This window comes from Salvelinus alpinus, chromosome 1 (assembly GCF_045679555.1).
Source record: "Salvelinus alpinus chromosome 1, SLU_Salpinus.1, whole genome shotgun sequence".
Taxonomy (NCBI): domain Eukaryota; kingdom Metazoa; phylum Chordata; class Actinopteri; order Salmoniformes; family Salmonidae; genus Salvelinus; species Salvelinus alpinus.
In genome coordinates this window covers 107,673,921-107,687,742 of record NC_092086.1, presented here as the reverse complement: position 1 = coordinate 107,687,742, position 13,822 = coordinate 107,673,921, and the positions used below count along the sequence as shown (strand labels likewise).

The following is a 13,822-nucleotide window of genomic DNA, read 5'->3' as shown; positions in this document are numbered from 1 at the left end:
TACTGGCCTGATCCTTAACCACACCTACCTACTGGCCTGATCCTTAACCACACCTACCTACTGGCCTGGTTCTTAACCACACCTACCTACTGGCCTGATCCAGAACCACACCTACCTACTGGCCTGGTCCTTAACCACATCTACCTACTGGCCTGATCCAGAACCTCACCTACCTACTGGCCTGATCCAGAACCACAGCTACCTACTGGCCTGATCCAGAACCACAGCTACCTACTGGCCTGATCCAGAACCACAGCTACCTACTGGCCTGATCCAGAACCACACCTACCTACTGGCCTGATCCAGAACCACACCTACCTACTGGCCTGGTCCTTAACCACACCTATCTACTGGCCTGGTCCTTAACCACACCTACCTACTGGCCTGGTCCTTAACCACACCTACCTACTGGCCTGGTCCTTAACCACACCTACCTACTGGCCTGGTCCTTAACCTCACCTACCTACTGGCCTGGTCCAGAACCACACCTACCTACTGGCCTGATCCAGAACCACAGCTACCTACTGGCCTGATCCTTAACCACACCTACCTACTGGCCTGATCCAGAACCAAACCTACCTACTGGCCTGGTAACGAACCACACCTACCTACTGGCCTGATCCAGAACCACAGCTACCTACTGGCCTGGTCCTTAACCACACCTACCTACTGGCCTGGTCCTTAACCACACCTACCTACTGACCTGGTCCTTAACCACACCTAGCTACTGGCCTGGTCCTTAACCACACCTACCTACTGGCCTGGTTCTTAACCACACCTACCTACTGGCCTGGTCCTTAACCACACCTACCTACTGGCCTGGTCCTTAACCACACCTACCTACTGGCCTGGTCCTTAACCACACCTACCTACTGGCCTGATCCAGAACCACAGCTACCTACTGGCCTGGTCCTTAACCACACCTACCTACTGGCCTGATCCAGAACCTCACCTACCTACTGGCCTGATCCAGAACCACAGCTACCTACTGGCCTGATCCAGAACCACAGCTACCTACTGGCCTGATCCAGAACCACACCTACCTACTGGCCTGATCCAGAACCACAGCTACCTACTGGCCTGATCCAGAACCACACCTACCTACTGGCCTGATCCAGAACCACACCTACCTACTGGCCTGGTCCTTAACCACACCTATCTACTGGCCTGGTCCTTAACCACACCTACCTACTGGCCTGGTCCTTAACCACACCTACCTACTGGCCTGGTCCTTAACCACACCTACCTATTGGCCTGGTCCTTAACCACACCTACCTACTGGCCTGATCCAGAACCACACCTACCTACTGGCCTGATCCAGAACCACAGCTACCTACTGGCCTGATCCTTAACCACACCTACCTACTGGCCTGATCCAGAACCAAACCTACCTACTGGCCTGGTAACGAACCACACCTACCTACTGGCCTGATCCAGAACCACAGCTACCTACTGGCCTGGTCCTTAACCACACCTACCTACTGGCCTGATCCAGAACCAAACCTACCTACTGGCCTGGTCCTTAACCACACCTACCTACTGGCCTGGTAACGAACCACACCTACCTACTGGCCTGGTCCTTAACCACACCTACCTACTGGCCTGGTCCTTAACCACACCTACCTACTGACCTGGTCCTTAACCACACCTAGCTACTGGCCTGGTCCTTAACCACACCTACCTACTGGCCTGGTTCTTAACCACACCTACCTACTGGCCTGGTCCTTAACCACAGCTACCTACTGGCCTGATCCAGAACCACACCTACCTACTGGCCTGGTCCTTAACCACACCTACCTACTGGCCTGATCCAGAACCACAGCTACCTACTGGCCTGATCCAGAACCACACCTACCTACTGGCCTGGTCCTTAACCACACCTATCTACTGGCCTGGTCCTTAACCACACCTACCTACTGGCCTGGTCCTTAACCACACCTACCTACTGGCCTGGTCCTTAACCACACCTACCTACTGGCCTGATCCAGAACCACACCTACCTACTGGCCTGGTCACGAACCACACCTACCTACTGGCCTGATCCAGAACCACAGCTACCTACTGGCCTGGTCCTTAACCACACCTACCTACTGGCCTGGTCCTTAACCACACCTACCTACTGGCCTGGTCCTTAACCACACCTACCTACTGACCTGGTCCTTAACCACACCTACCTACTGGCCTGGTTCTTAACCACACCTACCTACTGGCCTGGTCCTTAACCACACCTAGCTACTGGCCTGGTTCTTAACCACACCTACCTACTGGCCTGGTTCTTAACCACACCTACCTACTGGCCTGATCCTGAACCTCACCTACCTACTGGCCTGGTCCTTAACCACACCTACCTACTGGCCTGATCCTGAACCTCACCTACCTACTGGCCTGGTCCTTAACCTCACATACCTACTGGCCTGATCCTGAACCTCACCTACCTACTGGCCTGGTCCTTAACCACACCTACCTACTGGCCTGATCCTGAACCTCACCTACCTACTGGCCTGGTCCTTAACCTCACCTACCTACTGGCCTGATCCAGAACCACACCTACCTACTGGCCTGGTCCTTATCCTCACCTACCTACTGGCCTGATCCAGAACCACAGCTACCTACTGGCCTGATCCCGAACCTCACCTACCTACTTGCCTGATCCAGAACCGCACCTACCTACTGGCCTGATCCTGAACCTCACCTACCTACTGGCCTGGTCCTTAACCTCACCTAACTACTGGCCTGATCCAGAACCTCAGCTACCTACTGGCCTGATCCTGAACCTCACCTACCTACTGGCCTGATCCAGAACCACAGCTACCTACTGGCCTGATCCAGAACCTCAGTACCTACTGGCCTGATCCTGAACCTCACCTACCTAGTGGCCTGATCCAGAACAACAGCTACCTATTGGCCTGATCCTGAACCTCACCTATCTACTGGCCTGATCCAGAACCACACCTACCTACTGGCCTGATCCTTAACCACACCTACCTACTGGCCTGATCCTTAACCACACCTACCTACTCGCCTGGTTCTTAACCACACCTACCTACTGGCCTGATCCAGAACCACACCTACCTACTGGCCTGGTCCTTAACCACACCTACCTACTGGCCTGGTCCTTAACCACACCTACCTACTGGCCTGATCCAGAACCACAGCTACCTACTGACCTGATCCAGAACCACACCTACCTACTGGCCTGATCCAGAACCACAGCTACCTACTGGCCTGATCCTTAACCACACCTACCTACTGACCTGGTCCTTAACCACACCTACCTACTGGCCTGGTTCTTAACCACACCTACCTACTGGCCTGGTCCTTAACCACACCTAGCTACTGGCCTGGTTCTTAACCACACCTACCTACTGGCCTGGTTCTTAACCACACCTACCTACTGGCCTGATCCTGAACCTCACCTACCTACTGGCCTGGTCCTTAACCACACCTACCTACTGGCCTGATCCTGAACCTCACCTACCTACTGGCCTGGTCCTTAACCTCACATACCTACTGGCCTGATCCTGATCCTCACCTACCTACTGGCCTGCTCCAGAACCACAGCTACCTACTGGCCTGGTCCTTAACCTCACCTACCTACTGGCCTGATCCAGAACCACACCTAGCTACTGGCCTGGTCCTTATCCTCACCTACCTACTGGCCTGATCCAGAACCACAGCTACCTACTGGCCTGATCCCGAACCTCACCTACCTACTTGCCTGATCCAGAACCGCACCTACCTACTGGCCTGATCCTGAACCTCACCTACCTACTGGCCTGGTCCTTAACCCCACCTAACTACTGGCCTGATCCAGAACCTCAGCTACCTACTGTCCTGATCCTGAACCTCACCTACCTACTGGCCTGATCCAGAACCACAGCTACCTACTGGCCTGATCCAGAACCTCACCTACCTACTTGCCTGATCCAGAACCGCACCTACCTACTGGCCTGATCCTGAACCTCACCTACCTACTGGCCTGGTCCTTAACCCCACCTAACTACTGGCCTGATCCAGAACCTCAGCTACCTACTGTCCTGATCCTGAACCTCACCTACCTACTGGCCTGATCCAGAACCACAGCTACCTACTGGCCTGATCCAGAACCTCAGTACCTACTGGCCTGATCCTGAACCTCACCTACCTAGTGGCCTGATCCAGAACAACAGCTACCTATTGGCCTGATCCTGAACCTCACCTATCTACTGGCCTGATCCAGAACCACACCTACCTACTGGCCTGATCCTTAACCACACCTACCTACTGGCCTGATCCTTAACCACACCTACCTACTCGCCTGGTTCTTAACCACACCTACCTACTGGCCTGATCCAGAACCACACCTACCTACTGGCCTGGTCCTTAACCACACCTACCTACTGGCCTGGTCCTTAACCACACCTACCTACTGGCCTGATCCAGAACCACACCTACCTACTGGCCTGATCCAGAACCACACCTACCTACTGGCCTGATCCAGAACCACAGCTACCTACTGGCCTGATCCTTAACCACACCTACCTACTGGCCTGATCCAGAACCACACCTACCTACTGGCCTGGTCCTTAACCACACCTATCTACTGGCCTGGTCCTTAACCACACCTACCTACTGGCCTGGTCCTTAACCACACCTACCTACTGGCCTGGTCCTTAACCACACCTACCTACTGGCCTGGTCCTTAACCACACCTACCTACTGGCCTGATCCAGAACCACACCTACCTACTGGCCTGGTCACGAACCACACCTACCTACTGGCCTGATCCAGAACCACAGCTACCTACTGGCCTGGTCCTTAACCACACCTACCTACTGGCCTGGTCCTTAACCACACCTACCTACTGGCCTGGTCCTTAACCACACCTACCTACTGACCTGGTCCTTAACCACACCTACCTACTGACCTGGTCCTTAACCACACCTAGCTACTGGCCTGGTTCTTAACCACACCTACCTACTGGCCTGGTTCTTAACCACACCTACCTACTGGCCTGATCCTGAACCTCACCTACCTACTGGCCTGGTCCTTAACCACACCTACCTACTGGCCTGATCCTGAACCTCACCTACCTACTGGCCTGGTCCTTAACCTCACATACCTACTGGCCTGATCCTGATCCTCACCTACCTACTGGCCTGCTCCAGAACCACAGCTACCTACTGGCCTGGTCCTTAACCTCACCTACCTACTGGCCTGATCCAGAACCACACCTACCTACTGGCCTGGTCCTTATCCTCACCTACCTACTGGCCTGATCCAGAACCACAGCTACCTACTGGCCTGATCCCGAACCTCACCTACCTACTTGCCTGATCCAGAACGGCACCTACCTACTGGCCTGATCCTGAACCTCACCTACCTACTGGCCTGGTCCTTAACCTCACCTAACTACTGGCCTGATCCAGAACCTCAGCTACCTACTGGCCTGATCCTGAACCTCACCTACCTACTGGCCTGATCCAGAACCACAGCTACCTACTGGCCTGATCCAGAACCTCAGCTACCTACTGGCCTGATCCTGAACCTCACCTACCTAGTGGCCTGATCCAGAACAACAGCTACCTATTGGCCTGATCCTGAACCTCACCTATCTACTGGCCTGATCCAGAACCACACCTACCTACTGGCCTGATCCTTAACCCCACCTACCTACTGGCCTGATCCTTAACCACACCTACCTACTGGCCTGGTTCTTAACCACACCTACCTACTGGCCTGATCCAGAACCACACCTACCTACTGGCATGGTCCTTAACCACACCTACCTACTGGCCTGATCCAGAACCTCACCTACCTACTGGCCTGATCCAGAACCACAGCTACCTACTGGCCTGATCCAGAACCACAGCTACCTACTGGCCTGATCCAGAACCACACCTACCTACTGGCCTGATCCAGAACCACAGCTACCTACTGGCCTGATCCAGAACCACACCTACCTACTGGCCTGATCCAGAACCACACCTACCTACTGGCCTGGTCCTTAACCACACCTATCTACTGGCCTGGTCCTTAACCACACCTACCTACTGGCCTGGTCCTTAACCACACCTACCTACTGGCCTGGTCCTTAACCACACCTACCTATTGGCCTGGTCCTTAACCACACCTACCTACTGGCCTGATCCAGAACCACACCTACCTACTGGCCTGATCCAGAACCACACCTACCTACTGGCCTGGTCCTTAACCACACCTATCTACTGGCCTGGTCCTTAACCACACCTACCTACTGGCCTGGTCCTTAACCACACCTACCTACTGGCCTGGTCCTTAACCACACCTACCTATTGGCCTGGTCCTTAACCACACCTACCTACTGGCCTGATCCAGAACCACACCTACCTACTGGCCTGATCCAGAACCACAGCTACCTACTGGCCTGATCCTTAACCACACCTACCTACTGGCCTGATCCAGAACCAAACCTACCTACTGGCCTGGTAACGAACCACACCTACCTACTGGCCTGATCCAGAACCACAGCTACCTACTGGCCTGGTCCTTAACCACACCTACCTACTGGCCTGGTCCTTAACCACACCTACCTACTGACCTGGTCCTTAACCACACCTAGCTACTGGCCTGGTCCTTAACCACACCTACCTACTGGCCTGGTTCTTAACCACACCTACCTACTGGCCTGGTCCAGAACCACACCTACCTACTGGCCTGGTACAGAACCACACCTACCTACTGGCCTGATCCAGAACAACAGCTACCTAATGGCCTGGTCCTTAACCACACCTACCTACTGGCCTGGTCCTTAACCACACCTACCTACTGGCCTGGTCCTTAACCACACCTACCTACTGGCCTGATCCAGAACCACACCTACCTACTGGCCTGATCCAGAACCACACCTACCTACTGGCCTGATCCAGAACCACAGTTACCTACTGGCCTGATCCTTAACCACACCTACCTACTGGCCTGATCCAGAACCACACCTACCTACTGGCCTGATCCAGAACCACAGCTACCTACTGGCCTGGTCCTTAACCACACCTACCTACTGGCCTGGTCCTTAACCACACCTACCTACTGACCTGGTCCTTAACCACACCTACCTACTGACCTGGTCCTTAACCACACCTAGCTACTGGCCTGGTCCTTAACCACACCTACCTACTGGCCTGGTTCTTAACCACACCTATCTACTGGCCTGGTCCAGAACCATACCTACCTACTGGCCTGGTCCAGAACCACACCTACCTACTGGCCTGATCCAAAACCAAAGCTACCTAATGGCCTGGTCCTTAACCACACCTACCTACTGGCCTGGTCCAGAACCACACCTACCTACTGGCCTGGTCCTTAACCACACCTACCTACTGGCCTGGTCCTTAACCACACCTACCTACTGGCCTGATCCAGAACCTCAGCTACCTACTGGCCTGATCCTGAACCTCACCTACCTACTGGCCTGATCCAGAACCACAGCTACCTACTGGCCTGATCCAGAACAACAGCTACCTAATGGCCTGGTCCTTAACCACACCTAGCTACTGGCCTGGTTCTTAACCACACCTACCTACTGGCCTGGTTCTTAACCACACCTACCTACTGGCCTGATCCTGAACCTCACCTACCTACTGGCCTGGTCCTTAACCACACCTACCTACTGGCCTGATCCTGAACCTCACCTACCTACTGGCCTGGTCCTTAACCTCACATACCTACTGGCCTGATCCAGAACCACACCTACCTACTGGCCTGGTCCTTATCCTCACCTAACTACTGGCCTGATCCAGAACCACAGCTACCTACTGGCCTGATCCCGAACCTCACCTACCTACTGGCCTGGTCCTTAACCTCACCTAACTACTGGCCTGATCCAGAACCTCAGCTACCTACTGGCCTGATCCTGAACATCACCTACCTACTGGCCTGATCCAGAACCACAGCTACATACTGGCCTGATCCAGAACCTCAGCTACCTACTGGCCTGATCCTGAACCTCACCTACCTAGTGGCCTGATCCAGAACAACAGCTACCTATTGGCCTGATCCTGAACCTCACCTATCTACTGGCCTGATCCAGAACCACACCTACCTACTGGCCTGATCCTTAACCACACCTACCTACTGGCCTGATCCTTAACCACACCTACCTACTGGCCTGGTTCTTAACCACACCTACCTACTGGCCTGATCCAGAACCACACCTACCTACTGGCCTGGTCCTTAACCACACCTATCTACTGGCCTGATCCAGAACCTCACCTACCTACTGGCCTGGTCCTTAACCACAACTACCTACTGGCCTGATCCAGAACCACAGCTACCTACTGGCCTGATCCAGAACCACAGCTACCTACTGGCCTGATCCAGAACCACACCTACCCACTGGCCTGATCCAGAACCACAGCTACCTACTGGCCTGATCCAGAACCACACCTACCTACTGGCCTGATCCAGAACCACACCTACCTACTGGCCTGGTCCTTAACCACACCTATCTACTGGCCTGGTCCTTTACCACACCTACCTACTGGCCTGGTCCTTAACCACACCTACCTACTGGCCTGGTCCTTAACCACACCTACCTATTGGCCTGGTCCTTAACCACACCTACCTACTGGCCTGATCCAGAACCACACCTACCTACTGGCCTGATCCAGAACCACAGCTAACTACTGGCCTGATCCTTAACCACACCTACCTACTGGCCTGATCCAGAACCAAACCTACCTACTGGCCTGGTAACGAACCACACCTACCTACTGGCCTGATCCAGAACCACAGCTACCTACTGGCCTGGTCCAGAACCACACCTACCTACTGGCCTGGTCCAGAACCACACCTACCTACTGGCCTGGTCCTTAACCACACCTACCTACTGACCTGGTCCTTAACCACACCTAGCTACTGGCCACGTCCTTAACCACACCTACCTACTGGCCTGGTTCTTAACCACACCTACCTACTGGCCTGGTCCAGAACCACACCTACCTACTGGCCTGGTACAGAACCACACCTACCTACTGGCCTGATCCAGAACAACAGCTACCTAATGGCCTGGTCCTTAACCACACCTACCTACTGGCCTGGTCCTTAACCACACCTACCTACTGGCCTGGTCCTTAACCACACCTACCTACTGGCCTGATCCAGAACCACACCTACCTACTGGCCTGATCCAGAACCACACCTACCTACTGGCCTGATCCAGAACCACAGCTACCTACTGGCCTGATCCTTAACCACACCTACCTACTGGCCTGATCCAGAACCACACCTACCTACTGGCCTGATCCAGAACCACAGCTACCTACTGGCCTGGTCCTTAACCACACCTACCTACTGGCCTGGTCCTTAACCACACCTACCTACTGGCCTGGTCCTTAACCACACCTACCTACTGACCTGGTCCTTAACCACACCTACCTACTGACCTGGTCCTTAACCACACCTAGCTACTGGCCTGGTCATTAACCACACCTACCTACTGGCCTGGTTCTTAACCACACCTATCTACTGGCCTGGTCCAGAACCATACCTACCTACTGGCCTGGTCCAGAACCACACCTACCTACTGGCCTGATCCAGAACCACAGCTACCTAATGGCCTGGTCCTTAACCACACCTACCTACTGGCCTGGTCCAGAACCACACCTACCTACTGGCCTGGTCCTTAACCACTCCTACCTACTGGCCTGGTCCAGAACCACACCTACCTACTGGCCTGGTCCTTAACCACACCTACCTACTGGCCTGATACTTAACCACACCTACCTACTGGCCTGGTCCTTAACCACACCTACCTACCTACTGGCCTGGTCCTTAACCACACCTACCTACCTACTGGCCTGGTCCTTAACCACACCTACCTACCTACTGGCATGGTCCTTAACCACACCTACCTACTGGCCTGGTCCAGAACCACACCTACCTACTGGCTTGGTCCAGAACCACACCTACCTACTGGCCTGGAACCCAGAAGTGCTGAAGCAGCGCTGTTCGCTTTGGATTCAATTTCCTTAATGGCAGAATGAATTAGGCTAAACGCTGAGAGAGACTGCTGAAATGGGCCTAACTGCAGAATCACAGGGCTATAATCACCTAGAATTACATTTCAAAGACCACATTACAATGATAGTCCAATATAAATAAAGTGCTTTTTTAAATTAAAGACCCTTCAGTATAAATGATCCAGTTCTAAAATGAATTCTACACAGTCGTATATTATGATTAGTGAAGCCACTTTAACACTTTAAGCGTAGAGACTTATTTAAATCTACATTCAACACAAAACAAGAGAGTATTTGGAGAGTTTGAAGAGTGTATTCCACAAACACCATCCAACCCATTGAACCCGAGCAGAGAGGCGAGCAGAGCGGTGAAACCCCTGAGTCTAACATTACAAACACAGTCCCTGGAGTCAGGAGCTTAAATAGAGCTCCCCTTAAACCTCACTACAAAGCCAAAGCAGATCAACACACTGGTCCCCTATAACCCAACCACACCTACCTACTGGCCTGGTCCAGAACCACACCTACCTACTGGCCTGGTCCCCTATAACCCCACTAGAAATATCAACACATTCAACTCACACGGACACTAAATGGGAGGGCTAGGACGGTACCAAGTATCACAATATGTTTTCCATGGCAGAAATGAAAACACAAAGCAGACCAAACTCTTTGGTCCTCTAAAAACCTGCTGCATGTAAAATATTGTGTGCTATATTATATATATTATATATTATATATATACTGTAGCTTGGAAAATAAATACATGTGACTTTGGATGACAACATAATGATGTCTGTTTCCAACATCAGGGCTGTTTTCTTAAAGAAGATATATCCGCTTCGCGTTTTCTTTTCTTGACGCTCTTACTAACTGGTCACCACTGCTTAGATGGGTTGTTATCTCCCAATCCCTTCCTTTTCTCAGATGCTGTGTGGACTGCTGAAGCCATTTCTGGGCCTTCTGAGTAGGGCCACTGACACTAGCAGAACCAGCATAGACAGATAGACAGACACGAGGGATAAGAAAAACATATGTCTTACCTTGACATATTCACCCTGGCTGTCTGTTGGGTCCATGTGGCTGTTTTGAAGAGGACAGAGAGAATTGTATCAATATATTATTAGTCCAATGATTGCAGAATGTAGACTGATAACCCTTTACTGTGCTATATACAATAAGCATATTCCCCATGGAAGTGCTACAGGGTGTTTAACATGCTTTACATCAGGGGATAAGAGATCACATATCAGGCTTCATCGTGTAGGAGGAGTATGAGCCCTCAATTCTCAAGGGCTCCAGAACATTACCACATAACTCACACTTTGCATAGAGAGAGACCAAATGTCAAGGCCCCACGGTGGAGCTGGGAGGAGACATACGTTATAGGCCCCACGACGCAGCTGTAGCCCCCAAAGCGCAGCTAGATCATATAACCCTGCCCATCAGAGAGGGTAATTACATGCCCACTGAGGACAGAGTTCCAAAACCCTGTTATTTCTCACAGTCCACACACACACATACACACAGCCAAAAACTCACGGACATGCATACACACACACACACACACACACACACACACACACACACACACACACACACACACACACAGTTTAAATGTCCTGGTTCCCACAGCGGAGTTGTATGCCCAGTCAGTCATATTACATTACATTGCAAAGGCCCTATGGCGGAGCTACATTGCACATGTTCACGGTGAAACAAGATCAAAGAGTCCCATGACAGAACAGAGCAGGGCTGGGAATCTGATAGGCCTTGTGGTGGAGGCATGGATCTTGACTGGGAATTTTATATAGGCCCCACGGTGGAGCTTGACTACATTCCACATCATAGGCAAAAAGATAGATTTTGAGTTAGATAAACTTGGACATATACAGGATACTACCCACCACAACATAACCTTCCCTGCAAATCAAAACTCCAAACCTACAACCTGATTTTGGACAAAATGACATGCTACTGCTACCTACTGGATCAGGCCAGTAGGTAGGTGTGGTTAAGGATCAGGCCAGTAGGTAGGTGTGGTTAGATTCTTATTTCCAAGGTCTATACAGCAAATGCACTGGCAAACCAACGACCAGCAAAAGAAGCACAAGAACCCTGAAAACACCATGCCACCTGGAACTGAGTTTATTTTATCTTTATTTAAATAGGCAAGTCAGTTAAGAACAAATTCTTATTTTCAATGACGGCCTAGGAACAGTGGGTTAACTGCCTGTTCAGGGGCAGAGTGAGTAATGTTCAGTCTGAAGCTACTTTTAAAGCCAAGAATCAATCAAGTACAATGATATATTTTACTTTATAAAGACTGAATGCTAAGTTAAGGCTACCAAGCTTGCTAGGACAGAACAGATCCTTGTGCAACTTCAATTAGCACTGAGGTGTGAAGTGAGAGGTGTCAAAGCTCTTCAGCCCAACTATGGCAGCAGAGTTTCATAGCCTCCCCCACCCAAATGCAGAGGCCTTTGAAGCCCCCTCCCTCTGTGCAGAGGTCATTACAATACAGTAGCCACTGGATTCATCTCTATTTTGAACTGATAAGCAGCCGGGATACTTCAAATGTAAATTACCTCAATAAAAAACAATATTTTTGAATTGATCACATCAGAAGACATCCTCCTCGCAAATCTCCAAAATACAACAGCCACAGGACAACTTCGTTTGGACGTCGTAAAGGACCATTCGCCGAAACTGAAGAGATATAGCTAGCTAACAACTTCCTTTTCCACATGGAAAAAAATGGTGGATAGAGACTTGCTAGCTACGTTAGCTGGGATTTTCTACAATGAATCTGCCTCCTGAAAAAAGCATCTCCCAAGTGGGTGTGACACCTACTCCCGTTGCCTGCTGCACTGCTGCTTGGGTTCCACCTGGCGATCTTTTCACCGTCTGCCTTGTCTCCCCCTGTCTGGTACAGTTACAGTGGTGTAAAGTACTTAAGTAAAAATACTTGAAAGTACTACTTAAGTAGTAGTTTTTTTGTGTATCTGTACTTTACTATTTATATTTTTGATAAATTTTACTTTTACTTCACTACATTCCTAAAGACAATTATGTACTTTTTACTCCATACATTTTCCTTGACACCCAAAAGTACACGTTACATTTTGAATGCTTAGCAGGACAGGAAAATTGCCTAATTCACACACTTATCAAGAGAACATTCCTGGTCATCCCTACTGCCCCCTGGGAGATATGTATACGGTCTATAGCTAAAAAAGTAATACTAAGTGTATGTTGTGTAGTAAGCTGTTAGTAGTCCATGTGCCTCACCCTAATAATTTGGTCCCTTTCTCCCTCAAAACTTAGCCTACTGTTCTGGCACATGTAGCCTATAACCTGTTTTAGAGAAATGTAATCATAGAATATTGTAAGAGCTTTCATTGTCTGCTTGTATGCCTCCTTTATTTATCCTACGGTTCTGACTTGGTGTACAGGGAGAATACTGTATGTTATTTATTTTATTTAACCTTTATTTAACTAGAAAAGTCAGTTAAGAACAAATCATTATTTACAATGACGGCCTACCCGGACGACGCTGGGCCAATTGTGCACCGCCCTGTGGGACTCCCAATCACGGACGGATGTGATGCAGCCTGGATTATGAATTCTGTCGCTGTACATTTCAATAGTGATATTGACTATGTTCGTCCTAGCTCACTCATTAATGTCTTAATCGAAATTACGGATTGCCTCTTATCAACTCGTCGTACATCTCAATTGTCAGTAGAAATCCCATTTGTTTAAGCAAATCAGCCATACCAGCTATGTTTTTTGAAAGGCAGTAAATGAGGCTGAATGAACTGTTTCGCTGCCAGACAAGGCTC

At 50.7% G+C, this 13,822-nt stretch overlaps 1 protein-coding gene across 2 annotated transcripts in view; it reads right to left on the bottom strand.

The window, feature by feature from the left end:
- LOC139538172 (SH2 domain-containing protein 3C-like) overlaps positions 1–13,822 on the bottom strand; it is a 142,684-nt gene that overhangs the window by 106,077 nt on the left and 22,785 nt on the right. For both annotated transcript variants that reach the window (XM_071340048.1, XM_071340061.1), the window contains one exon: positions 11,021–11,060. In XM_071340048.1, coding sequence (XP_071196149.1) covers positions 11,021–11,060 — 40 coding nt within the window. The remainder of the gene's footprint in view (positions 1–11,020; positions 11,061–13,822) is intronic.